General features: G+C 59.9%; 1 protein-coding gene across 4 annotated transcripts; it reads left to right on the top strand.

The window, feature by feature from the left end:
• The first annotated feature begins 94 nt into the window (after nt 1–94).
• On the top strand, nt 95–26,675 carry NR5A1 (nuclear receptor subfamily 5 group A member 1). 4 transcript variants are annotated; one of them, XM_021927159.2, is made up of 7 exons: nt 95–372; nt 4,163–4,279; nt 4,353–4,494; nt 6,865–7,490; nt 14,332–14,451; nt 16,284–16,431; nt 24,893–26,675. In XM_021927159.2, exons 2-7 carry the CDS (start codon nt 4,178–4,180, stop codon nt 25,138–25,140), a joined length of 1,386 nt encoding a protein of 461 aa, XP_021782851.1. In that variant the 5' UTR covers nt 95–372; nt 4,163–4,177; the 3' UTR covers nt 25,141–26,675. The 4 variants fall into 4 exon arrangements, with proteins under 4 accessions (XP_021782851.1, XP_031510360.1, XP_021782852.1 ...); XM_031654500.1 differs by lacking the exon at nt 95–372 and adding an exon at nt 2,627–2,682 and having other exon boundaries at nt 4,158–4,279; XM_021927160.2 differs by lacking the exon at nt 95–372 and adding an exon at nt 2,848–2,933.

Genomic DNA, 26,675 nt, shown 5'->3' with positions numbered 1-26,675 from the left:
CCTCCGCAGTGCCTTGGCCTCCGCCCCCACCCTCGGCCCCCAGATAGATAGGGGTATTTTTTTTCTTTTAGGAGAAGAAGAAAAAAATAGACGTAAATGAAGAGAAACACCAACAAAGAAGGCGAGAGGCCTGCAGAGTCACGTGGGGGCAGAGACCAATTGGGCCTCCGGTGGCCCCCCCACCAGGGCGGGGAGGAGGAGGAGGACGGACGGACAGGGCCAGCCTGCCGTCCGGCTGCCGCCCGCCGTGGTGTGAGGGGGTTTCTGCGAACCCACAGTTGCCACCGCCCCACCTGGGCTGCCGGAACCTCCCCCTGGACCCCTGGTGCCCACTGCCACCCTCATCCGGCGTGAGAGCGCTGCTTCCGCTCCGTAAGTGAGGGCCTCGGCCCAGGCCTCTAATGACCAGCCTCCCTCTGCAGTGCCTCCCTGCAGCCTTGGCCGGCCACCGCCTGCTCTGCTCAGTGACCAGTGCCCCCTACTCTGGGCAGGGAAGGGGCCAGGGGTCTCCCAGACTCACCCTCCCACCATGCTAGCCCCTCTTCTTCCCTGGGCTGCCGATGGGAGGAGCCAGGCCTGTGACCACAAGCCCCATGGAGGTTCGCTGGTGTCCCGCTGTCGCTGACCAGGCATCCACCAGGCTGTGTGGGTCTGAGCCTAGAGGTCTGTGAGTGTGTCCGGAGGGCTCTGGGCCTGTCTTGGGGCTCTGTACCCTGCCTGAGGGTCTGGGTTGTCTCTGTGGCTGTCTCTGAGTCTTGCTGTGTATCGGCGTGTCTGTCTCCGGGGTTCATCTGTCAGCCTGGGTTCTGCCGCCAGGCCAGGTCTGGGTCGGCAGGTCTAGATTTGCCTCCCTGAGTGGGTGGATGAGGGACTGGAACTCCCCAGGTGGTGGGCTGGAACCTGGAACCTGTGGGGGTGGGTGCCTCGGGGCCTGGAGTGTGGAGGAGCCATGGGCTCCCAGCCGGTGAGAGTACAAACCCTGGGAGAGAGGGAGTTGGAGATAGAGGGAGAAGGGCCTGAGCCCAGCCCCCACCCCACCCCATCCGGGCGGCTGGGGCCTGTGCTTCCAGCACCAGGATTCCAGGAGACCTCGGGTGGGCTCTACCTTAGAACAGCTGACTGGGGCACCCCAACCCATCATCCACCAGCACCCTTTGCTCCTACAGTCACTGTCTGAGGGCTCCACTGTGGTGGGGAGCTGTTCAGAGACAGCAGGGACCCCCACCTCCAGCTCGGGCAGATGCTCTTGTTTCTCAGGGGTTTGGCGGTGCAGGCGGTACCTATAACAGGGTCTCTGGCTCTTTCCTCCCTCCTCATCCAAGATTTTTGCATGGAAACCGCAGTACCCCATCTGTAAAACCAACATTTTCCACTTTATGCACGGAGAAACTGAGGCTCAGAGAGGCGAAGTGACTTGCCAGAGCTTGCACAGCTAATCTGCGGGTTCTGCTCCTTCTGTGGGGTGAGCCAGCTGAGTGGGGTCTGCGCGGGGGTCTCTGGCCACAGTTCGCAGGCCCCAGGCTCAGCTCCGACCGAAGCCCGAGGCCTCTAGGCGGGCGGGAGCCCAGAGGGAGCCTTTTGGTGGGTTGCGCCGCTGTCAATGCAAAATTGCGGTATTTTCCTGCTTGAAGATCGCCGCTTTTTGGCCTCATGGTCCTGAAACTCTCTCCGACCCCAGGTGCCAGGGGTGGGGGGAGGCAGGATGCGGGCAGGCCCCTTCCTCTCGGGTCAGTTTCTCCAACTGAAAAACAGTGGCCCCACGGATAGTTCCTAGCCCAGAGCAACTGCTCGGCCCGTCGGCCGGGAACCCCTTTGTCCCCAAGGCCGCCCAGCGCTTTCTTCCTTGCCCCACCCATCGTGAGAGCTCCGAAGGGAGCAGCGGGGCCCTGCCTCCGGCCTCCTCTCCCAGCTCCTGCGCCCGTAAAGGCTTTGGGTCCTCCCTAGGCCTCAGGCATTCGTAAAATGGGATTTCCACGATTCCCATTTCCAGCCCAGCGAACTGAGGCTGGTGAGCAGAAGGGTTTCGCCTCAGATCTCCCCAGCGGGGCGCCACTGAGCGCTTCCACCAGGCCACGCGCGTGCTTTGCCCCTACTGCTTGGGTTCATCCTCACGACCCACCCTTAGCGAGGAAGAGCGGTCATCTACCCACTTCACAGATGCGGCAACTGAAGACGCAACGGGCAGAGAGCTGCCGCAGGCTCGAGTGAGCAGACTTGGCGGGGCCCATGGGAGAATCTGGCTTCCACCCGTGAACCTGAGCCTCGGCCACTGTAGCCACTCGCCCTTACCCGCTTCCACGCTGCAGTGCGACCAGCAACCCGCGTGGCATTCGCCACGACCCAGCTGGGTTCGCAGACAGGAGCTGCCTCTTCCCACTGCAGGCGGGTGACCCGAGGCCCCCAGAGCCGAACACCTGCCCAGATCGCGGGGCACTCGGGCTCCGCAGCTCTCTGGCCGCGCTTGGGGTCCGGGGAACAGGACAGGGGCTGGGGGGCGGGGAGGATGAGAGCGAAGACTGGAGCCGGGCTGCGGAGAGGGTGCCCGGCGCGGGCCGGGCTTGGGGGGAGGACGCGGCCGGGCCTCCGCCCCCGGATACCGCAAGCGCCGATATAGAGGGGCCGGCCCCCGGCCCCGGCGCGGCGGGTTGGCTTGGGGCGCGGTGGCGGCGTAGGGGCACGGGTTGGGTGCGCCTCGGGCGGTCCCGGCGGCTGGTGGGGACGGGCAGGAGGGGGCAGGGAGGCGGGAGGGGGAGCTGAGGCCCACGCGCCGCCAGCCCAGCGCCCCCGCCTCCCGGCCCCCGGCCCGAGCGGCCGTCATCGCGGGCCGGCGGCGCTGCGCCCGGGTGCGGCTCCTCGCCGGCGGCGGCGGCGCGGCCGGGAGGTGCGGGCTCCGCACGGGCGGGACGCGGGGCGCTGCTGGCGGGAGCGACCAGGTGGGCGTCGGGCCGGCCGCGGCCGCCGTCGCTCCCACTCTCGCGTCCCGGGCCCTGGCTCCGGTCGCTTCCCTCCTCAGGACTTCGCCTCTCCGCCCGAGGTCGCTCCCCCGCCTCGGGCTCGGCTTCCCGGAGCCCGCCGACCCCCGCCCGAGGTCTCCCCGCCCGACGTCCCGGTGGCAGCGGCGGCTCGGGCTGTGCCTCCTGTTGCCGTCGCTGCCGCGGCTTTGTCTCTCCCGGCGCGGGGGCCCCCGGCGGCTCCGCGTTTTCGGGCTCTTGGTCCCGGCGCCGTCGTTTTCCGCCTCCTGCGGCCCGGGCCCCCGTCCGGGTCCGACCCCGCGGGGCCTCGCCTCGGCGCTTGGGCTCCCGCGCGTCCCCTGTCCCCGACCCTCGGGCTGGGCACCTCCGCCTCCAGGTTTTCTCTCCGTGTTTCTATCGCTCTCCGGCCTCGTCTCTCCCGGGCTCCTCTCGTCTCGGCGTCTCTGTCTCTCGTCTATCGTTGTGTCTCTGGCTCTGCGTGGGTCTCTCTTGAGTTTTCTCCTTGGGCCTCCGCTGTCTCTCCGAGTATCTGATCCGATCCCCCACCCCTCGTTTCTCTCTCTCTCTCCCTCTCTCCCCCCCCCCCCCCCCCCCGCATCCCTCCCAGTGTCTCGTCCCCGCCGGGTTCTCTCCAGCTCGGCGTCTCTGTGTCTGTGTCTCTGGCACTCTCGGACTGGCCTCCTGTCTGCGCCCCGCGGAGTCGGTCGTTGTCTCTTGTCAGGGTTTCCGCCCATCTCTGTCTCGCCCGGACTCTGTCTCTGCCTCCTTCGTCTCTGTCGGGTTCCCAGAACACCCGGGCCGGGCGCCCTACCGCTCCCTGGTCCCCTGGCGTCTTCCCCGCGGCTGAGCCCATCTCCTTTTCTCAGAATCGGGGTTTTGTTCTCAGACAAACGAATCCGAATCGAAGCGCATCGAATCCGAGGGCCCCAGATCCGGCGCGACGGGGTCCGCGCGGGAGGAGCCCCCAGGCGGGGCGGGAGCGCGGGGCCTGGGCGGGGAAGGCCGGGCGCGGGGACTGCACCGGGCCCACCCCGGGACGCTGCGCGGGGCGCTCGGTGGGTGCCGGCGGCAGCGCCTGGGCGCAGCGAGGGGATTATGCGACGGACCAGCGACAGCCGCTGGGGCGGTGGCCGCGGGGACCCCAAGCTGCCGGTCTCCGCCGGCCCGCCCTGACCGCTGTCCCTCCGCAGGCGGACGCCGCGGGCATGGACTATTCCTACGACGAGGACCTGGACGAGCTGTGTCCCGTGTGCGGGGACAAGGTGTCCGGCTACCACTACGGATTGCTCACGTGTGAGAGCTGCAAGGTGAGCCGCGGGCTCGAGGCAGGGTTGCGGCGGACGGGCGCGGCGGGGCCCCGCTGACTCTCAGCTCCCGCAGGGCTTCTTCAAGCGCACGGTGCAGAACAACAAGCACTACACGTGCACCGAGAGCCAGAGCTGCAAGATCGACAAGACGCAGCGCAAGCGCTGTCCCTTCTGCCGCTTCCAGAAGTGCCTGACGGTGGGGATGCGCCTGGAAGGTGCGCGCCGCGCGGGCCTGGATCCCTGACCCCTGACAGCCTGAGCGGGTAGGGGGTGGGGGTGGGAGAGGGGCTGAGGGGATAGCACCATTGGCCTTCGCGAAGGCCCCTCGTGCAACATTAGGGCCCAGTCGCTGCAAGGGAACCGGGCGCTGGCGCTGGCGCTGGGTGGACCTCCGGCCGGGAAGGGACTCTGGCAAGGCCAACCTGGGTTGGGCTGAGAAGTATCCAAAAGTGAACCCTATGGAGATGACCCTTTCCCCAGCCCCTGCCAGGGCCCCAGCACAGGATCTGCAGAGCTCCTCCCTCTGTGAGAAGGTCCCCATCCTCCCAACAATACCAAACCCTAGCCAGCAGAGGCCAAGTCCCAGTGCCAGCACAGCACTGTCAGTCAGGCTGGGTGACATTGGGCAAAATCCTTAACCTCTCTAAACTGCAGATTCCCCATCTGAAACATGGGCTTGGCGGGATGCAGTGGCTCATGCCTGTAATTCCAGCATTTGGGAGGCTGAGGCAAGAGGATCACTTGAGCCCAGGAGTTTTAAGACCAGCCTGGGCAACATGGAGAAACCTTGTCTCTATAAAATACAAAAAAGTAACTGGGCATGGTGGCATGTGCCTGTAGTCCTAGCTCTCAGGAGGCTGAGGCGGGAGGATCACTTGAGCCTGGAAAGTCGAGGCTGCAGTGAGCTATGATCACACCACTGCACTCCAGCCTGGGCAAGAGGGAAAACCCTGTCTCAAAAAATAAAGACATCAAAATAAAAAAGAAAGAAAAGAAAAGGCAGAAAGAGAAAGAAAGAAAAGAAAAATGGGCTTAACGGCACTGCCTTCCTCCAGCTAGCGAGTGTGGGGATTGGTGTAGGAAAGCTGAAGGTGTCTGGGCGTTCATCCACAGGCTAGCTGTCAGGCCCATGACGCTTTCCATTAGGATCTGCCCACCACCGCTGCCCAGCCCCCACACATTCAGCTGCCCATCTGTTTGTCTGTCTGTCCATCCGAAGGGCTCTCTGGTTTATTCACTCAGCCAGTGAGATTCCTTCCCGTCATGTTCTTAGCCAGGCCTTGAGGGGGCTGGGCAGTGGGGGACACTTGAATTGCCCCTAAGGAACGCAGGCCCCTCTTTGCCTCCCTACCCTCAACCCCAGCTCTCAGTCCAGAGAGGAGGAGAGAAATTTCGGCAGGAAAGATTTGAGCTTCTGGAGGTGGCTGGCCATTGGACTGTGTGCTGAACAGGCAGTGGTTGATTAAGGTTTTGGAACAGTGTAGAAAGCCCCAGGTGGCTCTGAGAGTGGCAGACCACATGCCCTGCCACCTGGAGGAAGGACCCCTGGATGGGAGGGGGACATCCTATCCTGTCCCCAGAGCCCATGCCCCTAGCGCCAGGTCCCGAGGGGCCAGAGATCTGGCTGCTGTGGGCAGCAGAAACTCCCATGCAGCCTGGGAGCGGCACAGCGCTGCTCACCCCAGGGGGAAGGAAGATTGGCCAGGTGGCCCCCCAGCCATCATCCCTGCTGAGCACCACCCCCTCTCTCCTGCTCTTTCCCTTCACCCAGAGCCCAGGGTGGGGCTCTGTCTGAGCAGGCGCTGGGGGCACACTCCAGCCGCAGAGATGCACCTGTTGGTTCTGGCTGATGACACATTCCCAACCAGGTGGAGGAGCTTCTAGTTGGCAAGAGAGGTCCCCTCCCCCAGCACAGAGCCTTGGCCAGCTCTAAACTCGGCTTCACATTCACAACCAGTGAAGGACACTTGAGTCATTTTGCAGCTGGAGCTCAGCAGTCAGGCAGTCAGTCAACAAACAGCTGGACCCTGGGGTCAGTGGTGAACAAAGCTGACCAGGGTCCCCTTCCGGTCACCATCTCCCTGCCAGGCCTTGCGCTAGGCACCTGAGCCCAGAACTGAGCCCGCAGGAGCACATGGCATGATCCACTCAGCGTGATAAGAGTGGGCAAGGACAGGGCACCTGGGGCAAGGACAGTAGAGTCCGTCTGGGTGAATCCAGGAGTGCTTCCTGGAAGCAGTGACATTGAGGCTGGGTGTTCAGCAAGCTCAGGAGAAAAAAATGTTTTTTGAGTCAGAAGGAAAATGAAAGCAGGGTGGAGGAGGAAGGAGATGTGTCAAACAGAGGAGTGGAGGTGAGTTAGGTGGAGTGGAAGGAGAGGGGTCTTAGCACGGATCGCCTGAAAAGCTGATCAGGGCCTTGAATGCCAGGCAAAGGAGACTGAGTTCCCTTGTGGTCAGTGGGAGCTATGAAAGGATGTTGAGCAGGGGAGAGAGCGGTCAGATTTGTTCGGAAAGAATCTGTGGTGGGACAGTATGGGAGGTGGCTTGGAGAGGGTGAACCTGACCCTCTGCCCCTGCCCACAGCCGTGCGCGCTGACCGTATGAGGGGTGGCCGGAACAAGTTTGGGCCGATGTACAAGCGGGACCGGGCCCTGAAACAGCAGAAGAAGGCACAGATTCGGGCCAATGGCTTCAAGCTGGAAACAGGGCCCCCGATGGGGGTGCCCCCACCACCCCCTCCTGCACCGGACTATGTGCTGCCTCCCAGCCTGCATGCGCCTGAGCCCAAGGGCCTGGCCGCCGGTCCACCTACTGGGCCACTGGGCGACTTTGGGGCCCCAGCACTGCCCATGGCTGTGCCCGGTGCCCATGGGCCACTGGCTGGCTACCTCTACCCTGCCTTTCCTGGCCGTGCCATCAAGTCTGAGTACCCAGAGCCTTACGCCAGCCCCCCACAGCCTGGGCTGCCATACGGCTATCCAGAGCCCTTCTCTGGAGGGCCCAATGTGCCTGAGCTTATCCTGCAGCTGCTGCAGCTGGAGCCAGATGAGGACCAGGTGCGGGCCCGCATCTTGGGCTGCCTGCAGGAGCCCACCAAAAGCCGCCCCGACCAGCCGGCGGCCTTTGGCCTCCTGTGCAGAATGGCCGACCAGACCTTCATCTCCATCGTGGACTGGGCACGCAGGTGCATGGTCTTCAAGGAGCTGGAGGTGAGTCTCTCCTCCCGCCTGGCTGGCCCTGCATCATGGTCCTCCCGGCTGCCCAAGCCTTAGCCCAACTGTCCTTCGGATAGGGCCATCCTGCCCACTGGCTTCAGGCAGTAGCTGGGGACCCGGAGGCCACCCTGGGGACATTAAGGAGCATTTCCACTCCATCACAGCCTCCTGGGTCTCCGCTCCCTCCCTGTCCTTCTCTCCTCCTTGAGCCTCTCACAGCTGCTGCTGCTTTGATCTCTGCCTGTGTCTCTTCCTACTGTCTCTCTCCCTGATGGGTTGTCTCTCGGCTTCTTGGTGTCTCTGCAGCTCCTTCATTCTCTGGGGCTCCCTGTTCTGGGGCTCTCTAGGTACGCATTTTCCTCGTTCTCTGAGACGCTGGGCTCCCTCAAAGGACTAGCTGAGTCCTTGGGAGACTGTCTTGTCTCCCCAGCCTTCAGCCCAGTGTTAGGAAGGGGATCCGGCCCATCCTGTCCTCCCATTCAGGGAGGCTGCCAATCCTTGCCAGCCTCCAACGTCACACACAGATGGGGGCTCTTAGTGTTTTAGCGTTTGGGACATTTGTGGGCCCTTCTCCTTCACAGCTGAGGTGAAAGATCCTCCTGCCTTTGCAAATCTTGTGTTTGCTGGATGGTCGTGTGTGTGTGTGTGTGTGTGTGCGCGTATGTGTGTGTTCAGGGAGCTAGGTGGGTAGGTGGGTGAGGGATTCCAGGGTCTGCCACTGATCTTCCCTGGCAAGGCAGCCTTCCTCTATGGCATGGCCTTCTTTCCCCCGGGTTGAGGTACCCGAAGCTACAGTAATCAGGAAAGCAGCAGGAGAAACTGAGGCCAGACATAGGAAAGAACTTCCCAGTCTTCCCACCTAGTGGCTTGAAGAGCCTGAGGCCCCAGAACTGCCCCTCCAGTGCCCTGGCTCTCTGAGACCTCCCCAGGGGCCCCTCCAGCTGGCCAAGGCCTGCCCCTTCCTGGCCTGGATTCAGGCACTCTTTCACCCAGGGCTATCGGTGTTTGGTTTACCCAGGCTGCCCCCCTGGCTGTTCTGGGGCTGGGTGTAAACAGCAGAGCCCATTGCCCCCCCTGCTGGGGCCACTGCAGCCTTGAGCAGCATTGTCAGTGCTGACGCCACTTGGGCCTGGGCTTCCTCCAGGGGCATGAGGCCGGATGGGCTGGGGGCACTGCCTGCCCTGGCTGGTAGGTCGGGGGTGGGTGCTCCGAGCCCTAGGGGCATCACGGGACTGGGGCCTGGGCCATCTGGGAGTTGAGGATTGATGGTGGTGGCTACTGTTTCCACTGTGGAGGGCCTGTCATGGCTGAGGCCTGGGGATGTACCATGTGTCTGTCATGGGGTGGGTTTCTCATCCCAGCCCCTTCTCACCACTGCCTCCTCTCTGGTCCAACCTAATGGATGAGGCAAAAGGCAGGGTCTTGAACACTCCCACCTGCCTTCTGCTCATGGTTGGAGGTCCTGGTGGGGATGAGGACCCCAAGCCCCTTAGGTTGGTTGCTAGCTTCCCTCCAGACTTCCCATGCACCCCCTTGCAGAGGGGAGGAGGAGGAGCAGGGCATTCCCGGCCTTCCAGAACCCTGGATTGAGGGGCAGGGCACTTCCTCTGGCCGCCTTCCTAGTCTCCCGGGGATTTTCACGCAGGATGGGAAGGGCTTTTGTCCCAGCTTTGCTGAGTGTTTTTTCCTGCTTCTGGCTTCTCCGTGGTCCAAACCTTCCTGCTTCCCCTTCCCAAAGTCTTTGAATTGAGCCCGGGATTATGAACAGTGGTCACCAGCTTCTGTAAAGGGGCCTTGCAGATAAGTACCAGCCCAGCCCTTAGAGCGCCTCTCGTCAACCATGTGGAAGTTCTTTTCCACTGGTCCAGTGGGCCCTGGGCTGGTGTCTCTTTGCAAAGCCCAGAGGTGAGGAGGCAGAAAAGTGGGAGGGGTGTGTGTGACTCTGGTGTCCCTTCTGGCTGATCATTCATTTCCCCACCTCCAGACAGGGCACATCTTAGCAGACAGAAGAGGGGGCTCTCTGGCTCTGAGAGTGGAGCAACCCTTGGGCTGGACACTGGGGACATTAAAATCATCTGGACCCAGGAAGCTGCCAACCTGGAGTAGAAGTCAGACATGTACCGAGATAATGCCAGTGTGAGGTGCCCAGGGCTCTGAGAGCCACAGAAGAGGCAGAGGGAACCCCGGGGGCAGAGCAAACAGCTCTAAGGAAGTCAAAGAACAGTTCTGTGCCTTTCTAGAAAGTAGAGAAGGTTCAGGGGATTCCAGGCAGTGGGCACAGCAGAGGCGAAGGCCCCAAAATGTGAAGAGGCATCATGTTCTGGGAGTTCCAATGGGCCTGTGAAGCAGGGCTGGAGATGTTGGCAGGGCCAGAGCAGAGCTTGGACCAGGAGTGGGTCCTTGGGCAGTGGGTGATGGATGGCCTGTCAGGGCTGGCTGGGGCTCCAGGTTCTGGGTCGGGGAGGGGCTCCCCTGACAGAGCCTGGACTCTGAGCAGAGGCCCACTCAGCCCTCTGATGCTGATGACATCTTGCTGCTCGGGAGGAGTCCTAGAGTCTCAGCTGAGCTCTCAGGGGTGCCAGGGGCCCAGTTGTGTCTGATGCTGGGCTCTAAATGCCCTCTTGGGATCCTCCCACATCTTCTTTCCCGACTGGGATGGGGGTCCCTCTGTCTCCATTTTTCCATCGCACACAATCCCAGCATGTTAGATCCGATAGTGGCACAGAAGTGACTATCAAAGACTAGAATCAGAGAAGCCTGTTGTCAACTTCCAGCTCTGTCGCTTACATGCTGTATGGTTTTGGGCAAGTGACTTCACTCCTCCGGGCCTCAGTTTCCTCATCTTGAAAATGGGAGGAGTTGAAATAATGTCCACCCCATTGGGCTGTTGTAAGGGGTTAGTGAGCCAGGACAGGGGAAGCACTGAGCGCGGGCAGTTTACGAAGTGGGGTCGCAGCGTCCTTCCTCTCTTCCCCTTAGCCACACTGTTTAATGCAGGCCTGGGCGGGGAGGCAGCAGGGAGAGACACATTGGACCCAAGCTCCTCTGAGCGCACGATTGTTCCGGGACCGTCTTGGGGCCACTTTGTCCTGCGCTTATAAAGCAACTTTTTCCCTGCAAGGTGGCAGAAACTCACCTGTACCTGCTGCTTGGTGGGCAGCAGTGTCCAGGGCCCAGGCAGTCAGCCTGTCTGATCACTTACCGAGAAGGACAGGCTGGGAGGATGCAAGGCAGGACCCGGGGGGGCGGTGGGGGCCAGGAGTGCCCAGTGACCCATCTTGACATCCGTTCACCCTCAACATCCAGCTCCGAGGCCCCCACTGACAGCAGATTTAACTGCCCAGATAGACGGTTTCATTTAAGCGGCAGTAACTGTCAGTCTTGGGCTGACAAATAACACCTCACTGACCACTCGGCCGGCAGAGCACGGCGGCCAGCCCGCGGTGTGTCAGCCACCAGAGAATTACACAGCCTGCCGGCCTTCACAGCCAGACCGATCGGACCCCAGGGGGCTCCAGAGGGGCCCTGCTTGGGGGGAGGTCAGCTTGGCACCCATAAATACGTGGTCTTCGAGGCAGCCTGCAGAGCGCCAAGGCTCCAGGAAGATTTGTGGCAGTCTGGCAGGAGGGATGGATGGCTGATGGGCCCAGCAGACAGGCCAGGCTGGTGGAGACCCCAGGGCTGGGGCTGCAAATGTCCTTGTTCCCAGGGTGGCAAGGAGGCCTGAGGGTAGAGGAGCCTTTAGCGTAGGGAGGGACCTTCGGAAAGTGAAAACCAACCCTCTCTGGTTAAAGGAACCTCTTAGCCACCTGCTTTCTCTTGCAGAGGTGCTGGCAACTATGGCCCTGTGGTTTTCTTTTAAATAAAAAGAGGTGTGTGTGTATGTGTGTGCATGCGTGTGTGCGCGTTCTCATCTGTGTGGGGGGTGTTTTGGAGTTTGGTGTCTTTGTGCATCCATCTGTCCACCCAAGGAAAGCAGTGAGTCAAGACCTGCTTGGCCAAGGGGCAGGTGGGATCCCAGCCAGGGAGCATCCACGGAAGAACCAACAGCAGGTCCACCAGTTCCCACACAGCCCAACGTGTGTTCTTATGTTTTAACCAAAAAGAAGAGAAATTATATTTCCTTCTTCCCAGAACAGGAAATTAGGGTGGAGGATGCATGGTGGATGACGCATGGCCGGATGGGGACTTGAACACAGGGCATGGGGCACCAAAGCCTCAGGGACCATATTGTGGCTCTCTGCCCCTGGCACCCCTATCAGCCCCACCGGGCAGGCCTGCCCCATCCAGGGTCTAAGGTCTGGGTACAGAGTCTGCTCCCAGGGCTGGGCCAGCCGGGTCACCGTGACCCATCTGCTTTTGGCCTGAAGCGTGGCTTATCTCCTCATTCTACCCCTTATCGCTCCTCCGCCACCTCCCCACCCCCTTGTGCCTTCATTCTGGGCGCAAGGGTGTCTGCTCCTGTGGGCCTGCGAGGGGTGGGGTGCCAAGCCTGGCCCTGTGCGACCACCTGGGTGCCCAAGGTGGGCCTGAGTTTTTCCTGCTGCCAGTGTGACCCCTGGGCAGGCCCCTCCTACCCGGGTCTCAGGAGGTTCCCAGGGTCCCCAGAAGTCCTGGCCGGTAGGAACCTCTGGGCAGAGCCCAGCGCCTGAAGCCTGAGTGTCACCTCCGGCAAGGCTGTGTTTCCTTATCTGTAATGTGGGCAGAATGTCGGCAGGGCAGGGGTGAGGTGTCCTGTACCGCACTGGGCACCGTGTCTGGTAATAGGTGCTCTCTGAGCCTTGGCTCCCTCCTGGAAACCGCAGCTCCATGGGGGCCGGCACTTCCGTGGAGAGATACGGAGAGATGGCTGAGTCAGCCCCTGCCCAGGCCTCAGTCTCTCCTGGACCCAGCCAGGACTGAGCCTGGGGGCCCATGGTAGGGGCTCTGGGAAGAAACTTTTGCTGGGAGCCGGAGGGAGCTCTGGACCCAGAGGTGAGGTGGGGATGGAGGGAACGGACATAGACCTCCCTCTTCTCCACCACGTGGGCCCGCAGGCCGGTCTGTGTGCCAATTCCTGACTTTTCCCTCTCCTTTTCTCCCCCTCTGTCTGCCTGAGGACACAGGCCCCAGGGAGGCCCCAGGAGAGAAGGGGAACAGAGAGGAGGGGGGAGGCTTCTATCTCCTGTTCATTAGGCTTGGGCCAGCTCCCCTCTGACTGGGAGCCACCCCTAGGTGGGGAGTGGCCCCTCTGAGCCTCTGGCCCCAGGTGGGGAGTGGTCTCTGTTTGCCTTTCATCCCAGGTGGGGAGTGGCCCCTCTGAGTCCCTGACCCTAGGTAGGGAGTGATCCCTCTGCACTCTGTGCTTGTCTTGGGGAGAACTTTGCCATTCATCAGCCACTCTAACCCCTGCTCTGGGGCCCAGAGAAGAGCTGGACACCAGTTCTGCCTCCCCAGATCTCACAGGTATTGGCGAAGACAGAGGCATTTAACTGACGTCATGAGATGCTGCAGATTCTGCAACCAGAGAGTGGGGAGGGCCTCGAGGAAGGAGAGGGATGAGGTAGGGATTTGTAGAGGAGGCAAAGAGCCTGCGAGAGACCAGGAACTCCTGGATGGCAAGGCGGGTGAGTGACAGGTCCTCTTCCACAGCTAGTGGTTAAGAGCGCAGATCTGGAACCAGACAGAGCTGTGTGGCCTCTCTGTTCAGTTTCTTCTCTCTGTCATGCGGGTGGTGACTGGACAAACCTCGCAGGGCTGTAGGGCTGCGGTGGAATGACTGTTAGCTGTCATGGTTTGCATTCGTCAGAGGGCACGGCCCGGGAAGGTGCGCCGGAAGTGTCTGTTGGGTCGCTGGTGGCCAGCTGAGGAGTGGCACAGGCTGAGAGGGATGGGGCTATGTCTGCCCAGGCCCATGTGCAGTGCCCAGTGTGCTTCCGAATACCCAGAAGAGCTCGTTTTGTCACAGTGGAGATTGTGGACCAGGAATGCCAGCCGTGGCCCTGGCCTGGTCCTGCCTCTGTGTGATCCTGGGAGAGTCTCTTGTCCTCTTCGGGTGGCAGATTCTTCAGTTGAAAAATAGGGATTGGGGCCAGAGGATCCCTGGCTCTGCTTCTGAGTCCTGCAGAGTCAAAGGACACTCCAAACAGGGGCTGGCTCTGCCCCTGCACCGAGTGCCTCTGGCCGCAGCCTGGGCATTTGGAATTGGCCCCTTGTCACTGTTCGTTTCTGCTTCAGGTGCCAGGCCATTGCCACCCCCCTGCTCATGCCCTGGGCCTGACCGCAGGCCAGGTGGGACCTCCCTCCTTCTCCTGAGCCTGAGAGCTCTGCGTAGGCCTTGGGGGAAGCGCTTGGTTTCTTCCTCATGGCTTCTGTCTGAGCAGTTGGGGGCTGCCAGAGGTGTAACTGATCACAGGTTTTTAAATGTGGACAATGTTAAAATTAATAATAATCTTGCCATGCATTTGTAGGAGTCCTTTGCAGAGTACCTCCATGGACATTAGTCACATGTATGGCGTACCTAACATGTACCGGACTGTCCGCTCAGTACTTTGCCCACTGTACAGATGAGAAAACTGAGGCACAGAAGGTTACCAGGACTTATGTAAAGTCATACCGAAGACAGAGCTGGGGCCTGAAGCCTGGCCCATTCAAGCCCCAAACACCCCTTTGTTAACTGGCCAGACCCCTGTTGCACTTTGATAGCACAGACATTCGGGTGGATGGGCACAGAGAGGTTAACTCGCCCGGGCCGCGCGCCCAGTTGGGTCTCAGTGGGAGGAGAAGGGGTTAGAGGAAGGTGGCTGGACCTGGACCCTGGCTGGAGCCCAGCCCCCCGCGTGCCTCTTCCTTCCAGGTTGCCGACCAGATGACACTGCTGCAGAACTGCTGGAGCGAGCTGCTGGTGTTCGACCACATCTACCGCCAGGTCCAGCACGGCAAGGAGGGCAGCATCCTGCTGGTCACCGGGCAGGAGGTGACCAGCCCCTGGGCCCCGCCCCACCTCTGGGCCCCGCCCCAGCCCCGCTGTGCACTTCCAGGATTCAGGGCCTCGGAGAGGAGGACCCAGGCCTCTCGGGGCTCGCTCTGGGCACCCTGATTATCAGCCCTTTCCCCACATTCATGGGGCACCCACTGGTCTGACCCCTCTGCGAGCAGCCCTGGTCCAGGCTTGAGAGGCGCCGGCTGCTGGGAGCCCCGCTCTTGGGGAGCAGCTCAGGGGGTGTGGGCATGGTCAGAAGAGGTTCATGGAGGAGGATGTGATGGTGGCCCTGGGTCTGGAAATAATCCACTGGAGCAGGCTGGGGTGAGGGGGGCAGTCCTCACCTCCACCACAGGCTCAGAGAGGGTGGAAGCGTGGAGCCCCCAGGCCCTGCTGGTGCTGGTATGGGGTGGCATGAGGTGACAGACCAGGGAGGCTGGAGGGTTGCTAGGGCTGGGTTAGCGGACAAAACCTTGCAGGCCCTAAATCTTGAATGAATGAATGAATGAATGAATAGGCAAAGGGCTCCTGAGAGCTCAGAGAATTTGGGCCCCTTAGAGCAGGAAATGAGGATCTGGGAAGTAGAAAGTCCAGATGCAGCAGGGGTCCAGGGAGAGCTTTAGGAGGAGGAGGGACATGGCCAGGTAGCATCTGAGGAGGCAGGCAGAGGGGTCAGATGGGAGGTGGGGGCCCGATGGGAGGTGGGGGCCAGGGCGGGGACACAGGGACACAGCCAGGGAGGAGGACTCACCTGGGGAGACGGGCTGTAGGGAAAGAGAGGGAGGGAGGGAGGCAGAGAAGGGGGTTGATGGCAAGGGTCCAGCCTGCTGGCAGGAGCGTCACTCCCAGGTGGGGACACAGGAGGGACCGTGGGGTCGGTGGGTGCTGTGGGGTGGGGGAGACAGACTCTGCTCACTGCTCCAGCGCCCCCAGGCCCCTGCTCCTCATCTCCAGCTCTCGCCTTGGTGTCACAGGCCATCAGGGGCAGGAGGACAGGACGGGCAGCACTGGTCCCAAGAGGGTGTCTCTGGGGCTTCCTGTGGGCGCAGGTGCCTGCAGTCTGCATGCGGTGTGAGTGTCGGCAGGCCGGCTAAGTCTCTGTGGCCATGGGAATGGCCTGTGTGTGTGTGCCTGCCTGTGTTTTATTGTGTAAAATCTCCACACACATCAGTGTGTGGGTGTCACTGTCTTCCCATCAACCCGTAATTGTGAACACATACATGGGCGTGTGTGTTGCTGTAAGTGTGAGCATACAAGGGCGGGTGTGGCCGTGTGCACATGTGTGTGCCTTCACTTCATGGAGTGGGCGACCCCATGACTGCGCTCGTGTGTGTGTGTGTGTGTGTGTGTGTGTGTGTGTGTGTGCGCGCGTGAGACTCTGGGCTGCACTGTGACCCAGTATCTAGGTGTGAATGTAGGGGTTCTGGGCAGCCACGTGGATGCGTCTGTGTGTCCCTGCACAGCCCTGCCTTCCCCTGACCCCTCCCCTCCCAGCGTGTAGAGGGCCCCTCTGAACTGCTGGTGCTACTGGGCCTGGTGCTGGGGTTTGTGTGTGAAGGAGGGGTGGACGCGGGCAGGACGTGGGTACCCTCAGTTCCGGGCCTGGCGGGTTGAGGAGAGCTCGGAAGGGTGGGCCCGGCAGGGTCCCCGGGGCTGCACAGGTGTCACCTGTGCCTGGCTCAGTGCCAAGGCTGGGCCCTCCTGACCCCAGCCCATCTGACCTGCACCTCCAATCCATGCCCTCAGCCCTCTATCCACCATCAGAGAGCCCCCTGCCTGGACCCACGTCCTCTGACTGTCCCCCACCCCGTGCCCTCTGTCCCCAGGTGGAGCTGACCACGGTGGCCGCCCAGGCGGGCTCGCTGCTGCACAGCCTGGTGTTGCGGGCACAGGAACTGGTGCTGCAGCTGCTCGCGCTGCAGCTGGACCGGCAGGAGTTTGTCTGCCTCAAGTTCATCATCCTCTTCAGCCTGGGTGAGTGCGGCTCCAGTGACAGAGAGGCGGAGACAGCCAGGGGCGGGCGGGTGGGAGGGTGGGTGAGGCTGGAAAGGTAGCCCTGCTACGGCCAGAGTGGCCACAAAGGAGCCTCAGGGGAGAAAGGCCCCTCCCTTACTCATTCAGTGAACAAAGGTCTGAGGGCCCCCGGCCAGGGCCTGGCTCTTAAATGGGGACGGCTCCCCATCTGGTGGCCCATGTGACTTTGGGATTGGTATTCCAGGCTCCTGGGGTTCCTGTTTTCTCTAATTCCTGGATCTAGGGGGCCCCAGTTCTGACTGTAGCTCCTTTGCCCATGCACGCATGCATCCATTCATTCACTCTACAAACAGGCACCGAGCAATTGCACCGGAGAAGGCACTGGGAATACCGCTGTGAGCAAAACCCCCAAAGCCCAGCCGTCATGGTGCTGACCTTCTCTAGGGGGGATCATGAGCATAATACGATTAGGAAGACGTAGGTTCCTAACATGATTAGGCAGGCATAGGGGGACAGTTGTGACCAGTACTAAGGAGGAAAAGAAAGTGGAGGAGAGGCAGAGCAGTCCTGGCCCAGTCCAGCCCGGCCACCCACCCCACTCCCCAAGCACCTGGGGGGTGTCTCCCTCCCTTTGCCCTCCTGACCCCAACCCTGCCTGGGCACTCCAGTCTGCACCCTCACTCCCTGGCAAGCCATCACCAATGCCCTCCCCATACCCGGCGATGCTGAGGACATAGTTGTCCCTTGCCAATCGGGAAGAGACCTGCAGCCTGGGTGGTTAGGGCTGAGACAGAGAGATGGGTGTGGCTTAGGGAACCCTGGGTGGGGAGCAAGAGCTCTTTCTGGAAAGCTTCCTGGAGGACGGACATCTGAGCAGGGTTTTGGAGGATGAATAGGAGTTTTCTGGGGGATGAATGATTTTGCAGTGATGCAGATGGGATGGAATAGAGATGAGTGAGTGCTTCATCACCTGGAGAGGGGACAAGATTAAGATATTGTCTTGGTGGCTGGCATTATAGTCACAGTCTGGGAAGGGCGTGCCTGCCAGAGAGAGGGAGGAGTGGGGAGTGTTGCGGAGGCAGAGGGGATTAATGAAAAGTGGGAAGCCCAGTGCTCGGGCGGGATTGGTGACATCTTCCATGCTATGCGGCTGGGTGCGGTGGGCTGGGTCTCCCGACTCTGGCAGAACAGGCTGGTAACTGGAGGGCTTATCTGCAAGGCCACCTTAAGCCACCTCTCAGGACACCAGCCAGGGCTCTGCAGGAGTCATGGCCTGAAATCCTTGCAGGAGCCTCAGGGGCCCAGACCCGGTTGGCTGCAGCTGGGGAAGCTCCCTTCTACCTCTGCTGGCAGCAGCACCTTACCCGCAGCCTGCCAGACTCAGCAGGCTGGCACAGGATAGAGTCACAGACATGCGTGGTGGGGGTCTGTGTGGTTGGGGCATGGAACCTGCAGGAAATACGCGAACGTCTGTCTCTGTTTCCGTGCATGTGTGTGTGCTGGCATGTGCAAACGACGAACTTTCACACGCTTGTGGTTTCTTAAGTGTTAGGCTGTGTGAAGAGTTTGTGTGTGATTGGGGAGGGACCAGGAGATCTGGGAACATAAGGGATTTGTGGCGGAGAGTGGTGCTTGGAGGCACCTAGAATTGGAGTGTGTGTCCGCAGGAGTCTGGGTGGTTTGTAAGGTGAGAGTTCTTGACCTGGCTGCCATCACAAGGCCACTGGGAGGGCCCTAAGGAGGGGTGGGTGGAGGGTGGGCTCTGTCTGTCCTTGGGTGTCCCCTGAAAAGCAGGGACAGTGTCTTGGCCCCCAGCCCCTCTTCCCACCAAGGCCCTGGGCATAGCTCTGGCCGCCACTGGGGGTGAATCCAGGACTCCTCCTTCTCTGGGGCTTAAGGAAGATGGCAGAGCTGATCGCTCTTCTCTTGGGTCCAAGTTTGGGCGTGCAGCAGCTGAGTCCTGAGAGGTGGGAGAGGCTCCAGTGCTGGGCTGGGACAGGCTGAGTTGCGGGGAGAAGGGTGTGTGTGTGCGCATGCGTGCTGTGTGTGTGAGAATCAAGGTGGCGCAGTGCTTAGGAAAGGGAACTAGGTAGGGATGAGGAGTGGATTCTAAATCTGGCCTCTGGTCTCTTTCTGGCTGTGTGCCCTTGGGCAAGTCACTCCCCTCTCTGAGCCTCTATTTCCCCATCTGTAGAGTGACCCTCCTACTAATCCCTAACTTGTTACAAGGATTGAGTAAGAGAATTCCCCAAAGTGCCCAGCGCTTGGCTGAGCCCTGGGAAGTATGTGCCAGAATTGTTTTAATCATAATCACCATTATTAAGTTAGTGTGCATATGCATAAGTGAATGAATGAAGTGAATGAATGCTCACAGTCTCTATCGTTATCACCAGCTGTGTATCTGGCACAGTGCCTTATCTTTCCGCACAGGAACATGAGTCTGGCTGATGTGGGTGGGTGAGCCCTGAGCCCAGCAAGCCAGGAACCTGGTGAGGTTAGGGGTACCAGAGGAGGAACGGGAGGAGATTCCAGGACCCCAGCTGATGGCAAGCAGTGAGAAAGGGGTGTGGGGGGCCGCAGCGGCCTTTGGCTGGCCAGCTCCAGGTTGGAAGAAGAACCCCATCAGTTCAGTGTGATCAGGGTTGGGTCAGAGAGGAGAAACCAGCACCACCTGGCTATCAGGGAAGGCTTCTGGGGGGTGGGGGCTCTGAGCTGGGCTTAGCAGTATGAGTAAGAGCATTCTGGGTGAAAAAAAACAAGCGGCATTAATGGCTTTCCAGACTCAAGGAACAGCTTGTGCAAAGTTCCGGGAATCCTGAAAGTTCTGTGTGGCTGTACGGGTGGGGACGGGGTGGGGAGGAGGCTGGCGAGGGGACAGGAGCTGAGCTGGGCAAAGCCTTGAATGCCAGGGCCTGGTACCTTGAACTTTCTCTTGGGAAGGACTTGAAGCAGGCAGTAACATGATGAAATTTGCATTTTATCAAGATCCTTCTAAGTGCAGCATGGGAAAAGGATGGCAGGCAGGCAGCCCAGAGCGCTGGCAGAGGCTAGACCTGGAGCTGGGCTGGAGCAGATTCCAGGGTCTGGAGCAGAGGGCTCCTCTCCTGATCCCACCCAGACCACCAGAGCTGGGGCTCCAGGGAAACTGGGACCCGGAGAGGGACCGCCGCTTGCCAGCAGACCTGCAGCTGGCGCGCAGGGCGTCCCCTTCGGTGGCGGCTCTGCCCTGGGCCGGACAGCCTGGCTGTGAGTGCTGGTGTCCCTCCACCCGCCCCACCGCCCCACCGCCCCACCGCCCCACCGCTCTGCGGCTCACTCAGCGCCTCCTTCGCGCCTGCCTCTGCATAAGGGTGCCATTTGGTGTCTAAATAGCCGTCTCGGGAGGGCGCGGAGGCAGGTAAGGAGGTTTAATTAAAATTAGTGCCTCTCTCCTGGCAATCACGGTATTTATGAAGATGGGCCCGGCTGGCATTGTTCTGCCGAGGACTTAATCGAAGCTTAATGGATTGACCTAACATTCGATTTCCTGACTTCCATTGAGGCGGCGGCAGCAGCATTCCCTTAAGCGTTTGCAATTTACCCACTGCTCCGCGCCAACAAAAGGCGGCCTGAATAGCAGCCCCACTCGAGGGGCCATTGTGCGCGGGGGCGCCTGCCTGAGTTACCGCTATTGGGACAACATTCTTTATGCCTCGCTGGAATGAAAGGATTATTCAAATATTCAATTAAACCATGAAAAGGGGGCTTTTCTGAGAACCTGGGGGCCCCCAGCTCTGCAGAGCTAGCGGGCTGCTCTCCGAGGTGGGGGCGCCATCTCCCAGCTCCCTCCCACCTCCGCCTCCACGAGTGCTGGGAGCTGAGCGGGCTTGGGGAGCGCAGGCTCCTCTCCAACATGCCCGTCTCCAACCTTCGGGTGCCTGGGGCCCAGAGCTGGGCATGCAGATGAGAGCCAGCCCCTAGCCACCCTGTGAAGCAGAGATGAATTTGCCCCTGTCGTGCAGATGACAGGAAACTGCAGCTCAGAGAGGGGAAGTGACTTGCCCAAGGTCACCCAGCTGGTTGTAAAGCTGGGATCTGAACCTCTGACACATGAAGGGGGCGTCTCCAGGTTTGTTTGACCCCCGCTCCCGTGTCTGCTGGAAGAACGGTATGGTGTTCTGTGGGTTGCTGGCACCGTCACATCTGTTATCTGCTGGAATCTTCACAATGATCTCTTTTAGAGACTGGGAGTCCAGGGAGGCTTGGGGAAAGGGAGTGACTTGTCCAAGGTCTCCAGGTGAGGAGGAAGTCAGGTGTAGAGTCCACAGTAGCCTCTCTGGGGGAAACCTAGGACCCCAGGGGTGGGGGCTCTTGGACAGGACTCATGGATTGCATGGGACATAAAGTTATGTCCAATCCCGCAGGAACAGGCATCCCAGCTTGACCCAGCTCCTGGGCAGGGGGCCCCAGTCCTGCTTGCCTATCCTGGGAGACTTGGACTTTGGTGTCAGAGAGACTTGGGTTTCTTTTTGTTTTCTTTTTTTGAGACGGAGTCTCGCTGTGTTGCCCAGGCTGGAGTGCGGTGGCGCGATCTTGGCTCACTGCAAGCTCTGCCTTCTGGGTTCACGCCATTCTCCCACCTCAGCCTCCGAATAGCTGGGGCTACAGGCGCCCGCCACCGTGCCCGGCTAGTTTTTTTTTGTATTTTTAGTAGAGATGGGGTTTCACCGTGTTAGCCAGGATGGTCTCGATCTCCTGACCTCGTGATCCACCCGCCTCGGCCTCCCAAAGTGCTGGGATTACAGGCTTGAGCCACCGCGCCCGGCCGAGACTTGGGTTTCAATCCAGACTCTAGCACCTTGTGTATCTTCAGGGGTCCTTGGTTCCCTGAGCACTGGGGATGCACTGCCCTGCCTGTCTGGATGTCTGCTGAGATGAACTGAGCTGGGTGCAAGGTGTCTGGGGGGTGCCCAGGAAACTGGATCTGGGCTTCTGGTCTGTAGCCGCTGACGCTCCCTTAGCGACTGTGCTTCCCTCCCCCAGCCCTGTGGCTGACCTCTCTGGGGCAGTGGGGGTTTCCAGTCTGCCAAGAGCTGGGAGGCCAAAGAACTACTGGGGGTGGGGGCGTCCCTGAAACCTGTCCTCCTGCACCCACCCCCGCACCCCGCTTCGGTGTCCCTAGCGCAGTGCTGTTGAGAACAGTAAATCCCGGTAAAGCCGAGGCCCTGGTCTTTCTTCCCCAGCCCCCTCCTGCCCCTGCCCCTACTGCGGCGTCCTGGCCAGTCCTCCCTCCTCCAGCTGCTTCCTCCAGGACCCTTTACTGATGTGTAGCCTTGAGTTGGTCCCTGTCCCTCTCTGGACCCCGATTATGAATTGTCAGAAGAGAATGTCAGGAGACTTGCTCAGCCCGGGACAGTGGGGAGTGAAGGCAGATGGGATGGGGATGGGGCCAGCAGGAGCCCAGCTAGGTGGCATGACTTCCCATGACCTTTGAATATGTCTGGGGCAGGCCGGGCTAGGGAGTAGGGCTGCTCCATACAGTTGGGCAGGTCATTCACTGCACAAGAGCACCTGGGCCAGGAGGCATTGGGGTGGATATAGCAGTATCTCTCTGGACAAGGGGGAACTTCCATGTAGTTGACATAAAGGTGCCTTAAGGGTTAATGGTGACCCTGGGGAACTGATCACTTCAGAAGGGAGGATGAGGAGCTGGGGCTGGGGTGGGAGGATGGAGGCCAGGTCCTGCCATCCGCCCCCAGGCCCAGCTCGGGTTTCCCTAAATCCGACTTTGGACAACACAGGCCTCAGCAGGCGCGCTGGGGGCGGCCAGGGATCAGGGTTGCCAGGAGCATGGCGCTCTCCTGGCGCAGAGGGTGTTAAGGGGGATTAGGGGGCCAGGGCTGCACATGCTGCCTCTGGACACCCCCGCAGCTGCAGGGCTGGTGGTGATGGGGTGGAGGAGAAGTGGGTGGATGACCATTTTCTGAGCCACTGGTCACCCCATCCCAGGCAAGGTCAGGCTTGCATCAGATGATTTTGAGGCCTGGGGACAGATTCTGTGGGTTCCTGCTGACCCAGACTCTCCCTCTCCAGGGAGGAGGAAGGCTGGTCAAGTCAAGTCAGGTCAGGGAGCACTGCACCTCAGCGGCGGCTGGGATTTGAACTCACGTCTGTCTCACTCCAAAGACATTTTGCTTTTTGTCTCTTCACGGCACCTCACCTCGGGTGTGGGGGACACATCAGTTGCACTCCTCTGTTTAATCACTGGTGCACGCAGAGCCACACCCCTCCACCCCTCCCCAAAAGGAGCCCTTCCTTGATGTTTAATGCGGGTCGTCCTGTTTGCCCCTATCTTCCCACAAAGCACATCTGCTTTGTGTACAAGCTTTTTTTTTTTTTTTGAGACGGAGTCTTGCTCTGTCGCCCAGGCTGGAGTGCCGTGGCCGGATCTCAGCTCACTGCAAGCTCCGCCTCCCAGGTTCACGCCATTCTCCCGCCTCAGCCTCCCGAGTAGCTGGGACTACAGGCGCCCACCACCTCGCCCGGCTAGTTTTTTGTATTTTTTAGTAGAGACGGGGTTTCACCGTGTTAGCCAGGATGGTCTCGATCTCCTGACCTCGTGATCCGCCCTTCTCTGCCTCCCAAAGTGCTGGGATTACAGGCTTGAGCCACCGCGCCCGGCACAAGCTTTATTTTATTTGTTTGTTTATTTATTTATTTATTTATTCCTTCAGAGACAGAGTCTCCCTCTGTCGCCCAGGCTGGAATGCAGTGGTGCAATCTTGGCTCACAGCAACCTCCGCCTCCTGGGTTCACATGATTCACCAGCTTAGCCTCCCAAGTAGCTGGGATTACAGGCACGCACCACCATGCTTGGGTAATTTTTTTGTATTTTTAGTAGAGATGGGATTTCACCATGTTGGCCAGGCTGGTCTCAAACTGACCACAAGTGATCCACTTTGGCCTCCCAAAGTGCTGGGGTGACAGTCATGAGCCTCTGCGCCTGGCCAACAAGCATTTCTAGTTTATGTACATGGTTGAGCTTTATTGATCTTGTCCTGACCTCCCTCTGTGATTTTTGTTTTCCACTCAGTCCCAGGCTTTTAAAGACATGTCCCTTTGCCCTGCGTTGTGTGGGCTTCCTGACTTCTGCCTACTGCACGCGACTCCTTGGGGTGCAGCCACCACGTGGCCATCCAGGCCACCTCCTCGCCACCACGAGCAGAGATGGCCCCTGACTCATGAGCTTTGGCTTAGGATTTTTTGACTTTATGGTCCTGCAGAAATCGAAAAACATGCAATCGGCAGAAAGCGTGCTTGGAGTACCCACATAATCCCTTCTGTTTTGCGTTTCAACATGGTGTTCAGTAAACTCCAAGAGATGTTCAACGCTTTATTGTAAAATAGGCTTGTGTCAGATGATTCTGGCAACTCTAGGGTAATGTGGTCTGAGCACATTTAAGGCAGGCCAGGCTATGATGTGCAGCAGGTCAGGCGTAGTAAGTGCTTTTTGACTTATGATATTTTCAGCTTGCAATAGGTTAATCAGGATGTCAACCCATCTGCACTCCTGCAGTGAATGCGCATGTTCCCCCATGGCCCCATGAGAGTCCTTCCCCGGGATACTGGATCCTCTCTATTGGTCATAGGGGAGACTAAAAGAACATGCCAGCTGTCCACTAGAATGGGGCCACCAGTCGTCATGCGTTGCAGCATGAGATGGGATCCTCCCACCCACAGGGCACCTCTGTGGGCGTGGTAGTGATGGGGTGACAGTAGTGATGGTGGCAGAGTGGGGATGCGGATGGCAATGGTCATGGAGATGAGGCATCAGTGATGATGGAGACAAGATGGCTTTGATCGTGCCAGGGGGATGGTGTTGGTTATGGCAGCAATGGTTGGCCATGACGGCGGTGAGAGCAGCTCCCATTGTGATGGCATTATTGTGGTGCCAGCTAACCCAACCCACCGAGCTTCTCACATGCCAGACACTGTTCATCAGAGCACTTTGCACGCAGCCGCTCCCTAAAGTTTCAGGACAATGTTGTGAAGTTGGTACTGTCATCACCCCCATTTTACAGATGGGGAACCGAGAGGTTCAATAACTGCCCAGGGATCCTCCCAGGGAGGCTGGTGATGGGCTTCATGATTCTTGTTCATTGTGACCACAGTGGTGATGATGATGGCAGTGATGGTGGTGACAGGTGACTGTGGGTGGTTGATGGTGGCGGTGGCCACGTTTATGAAAAACACAGGCATGTGGGTATTGGTGACGATGGTGGTGTTTGTCAACCAGGGTGACAACAACGGTGATGCCGACACGGTGACAATGGGGAGACCATGTTGCATGGTTGATGGTGGCAATGCCCGTGTCTTTGGTGGTCGTAGGGAAGGTGGTATTGGTGATGCTGGTGACGGTGTTGGCCCAGTCCTGATGGGCATGGCTGGTGATGTGATGGTGACCGAGAGCCTACCTTTGCAGATTTGAAGTTTCTGAATAACCACACCCTGGTGAAGGAAGCTCAGGAGAAGGCCAACGCCGCCCTGCTCGACTACACCCTGTGCCACTACCCGCACTGCGGGGACAAGTTCCAGCAGCTGCTGCTGTGCCTGGTGGAGGTGCGGGCGCTGAGCATGCAGGCCAAGGAGTACCTGTACCACAAGCACCTGGGCAACGAGATGCCCCGCAACAACCTGCTCATCGAGATGCTGCAAGCCAAGCAGACTTGAGCCTGGGCCGGGGGCGGGGCCGGGACTGGGGGCGGGACTGGGGGCGGGACCGGGGCGGGGCCGCAGCCACTGCCGCTGGCTCCACATGGTTCATTTTCTGATGCCCATGCAGGAACCCCAGCCCCGTCCCAAAGGCCGCTGCCCCTGAGTTCTGACACTGTGTTTGGGAAGGTGGGTGAGGCTGGGCAGGGCTTGGCGGAGGTGGGGTGGCCACTGGCACTTGCCTGCTACTTGGAGTGCCCCAAGGCTGTTAACCACCCCCTCCCCCGCCCCCTGGCTCCCAGCTCTCTCCTGGAGTCTGAAGCCTGCAGGTCCGGGGAGGAGGTTCGGGATTCCCTGGTGGGCCTCGATGTCCCTTGGATCAGAGGTCATCCCTTCCTCCTCTCCTGAAAACAGAGACAGGGAGAAGTTGAGCAGGTATCAACTGGGGGAGGAGAGAGGGTCTCCAATGTTCCCCCCCATAGAGACCAGGAAGGAGATCCTCTGTTTTGTAAACTAAGGATAACCGAGTTTGCTAAATTGAGAGGGGCTATTGGGCCCTAGAGGACACCAGGAGACTGGTTAGGACAACAGGACCTCCCTAGCCCTTCTACCCCAGCTGACCTCTGCAAGAGGGAGCGTTGATACATTATCAGGGAAAAAACTTTGCTCCAGGCATCCCTGATTCCCTCTCCCACCTGGAGAACGTTTGGTACAATCGACATCCTAGCCCCACCCAGAGGTGGCCCTCCCAGGCTGGTATTTATCTGCAAGGTTGTAGTCAAGAGGTTTTTCCCCCCCCTTTTTTTTGTTTTTAAGCTTCTAGACACTCCTTGAAAGGTGTGTGTGATGGAGGGAAGGGGACAGAGTTGAGGACTGAAGCTGGGGCTTGGGGATTGCCACTAAGTACAGCTGATGGTTTCTCCCCAGACACTCGCCTACCAAGTACCCTTGGGGTGGTGCTGGGTCATTACTTCTGAGCCCCAGCCCCAATCCAGAGAAGCGCTGTTGCCCGCCCTCCACCCACCAGGTGAACAGCAGGACGCCCTGTTGGGGGCTTCAAGTCTCTGTGGGTGGGAATGCAAGTGAACTTGGGAGGGGGCATGGGCCTGTAGATCAGGGAAAGCGCTGTTGATCCCCTTTCTGTGGCTCCAACCCGTTGCTGCAAACCCATGAAGCTGGCCCTCAGCTCCCTGGCCTCCTGCCCTAGGTCATGAAAGACACTCCCCAGGGCAAAGCACCAGGGAGAGGCCTCAGTTGTCTCCTGTCCCCGGCTGGGTGCCTGCTGTCTCCTGTCCCCGGCTGGGTGCCTGCTGTCCGTCCCGCTTTCATGTTACTGTTGCAGCTTGTGCTGAGCCTGCCCAGTTGGAGGAGACTGGACACCCCTGCCTCCTGCCTCCTGCCTCCCACCACCCTGTCTCAGTCCCCACCTCTGCCCCCTGAAATGTGTGCCCTTGCCAAGGCCGGAGACCCACAGCCCTGAAACGAGAAGTGCCCTTAAGAATCACCCCAGCCCCCGCAGCCCTGGAATAAATTTTGCAATTAGTTTCCAGCTA

Source organism: Papio anubis, chromosome 13, assembly GCF_008728515.1.
Source record: "Papio anubis isolate 15944 chromosome 13, Panubis1.0, whole genome shotgun sequence".
NCBI classification, from domain to species: domain Eukaryota; kingdom Metazoa; phylum Chordata; class Mammalia; order Primates; family Cercopithecidae; genus Papio; species Papio anubis.
Note: the sequence above shows the minus strand (reverse complement) of the source record. Positions and strands in the feature narration are given on the sequence as shown.

Coding starts and splice junctions, on each gene's coding strand:
- NR5A1 (XM_021927159.2), top strand. CDS start 4,178: ATGGACTATTCCTACGACGAGGACCTGGACGAGCTGTGTCCCGTGTGC. Junction 4,280..4,352: donor TCACGTGTGAGAGCTGCAAG/GTGAGCCGCGGG, acceptor CAGCTCCCGCAG/GGCTTCTTCAAGCGCACGGT. Junction 4,495..6,864: donor GGTGGGGATGCGCCTGGAAG/GTGCGCGCCGCG, acceptor CCCTGCCCACAG/CCGTGCGCGCTGACCGTATG.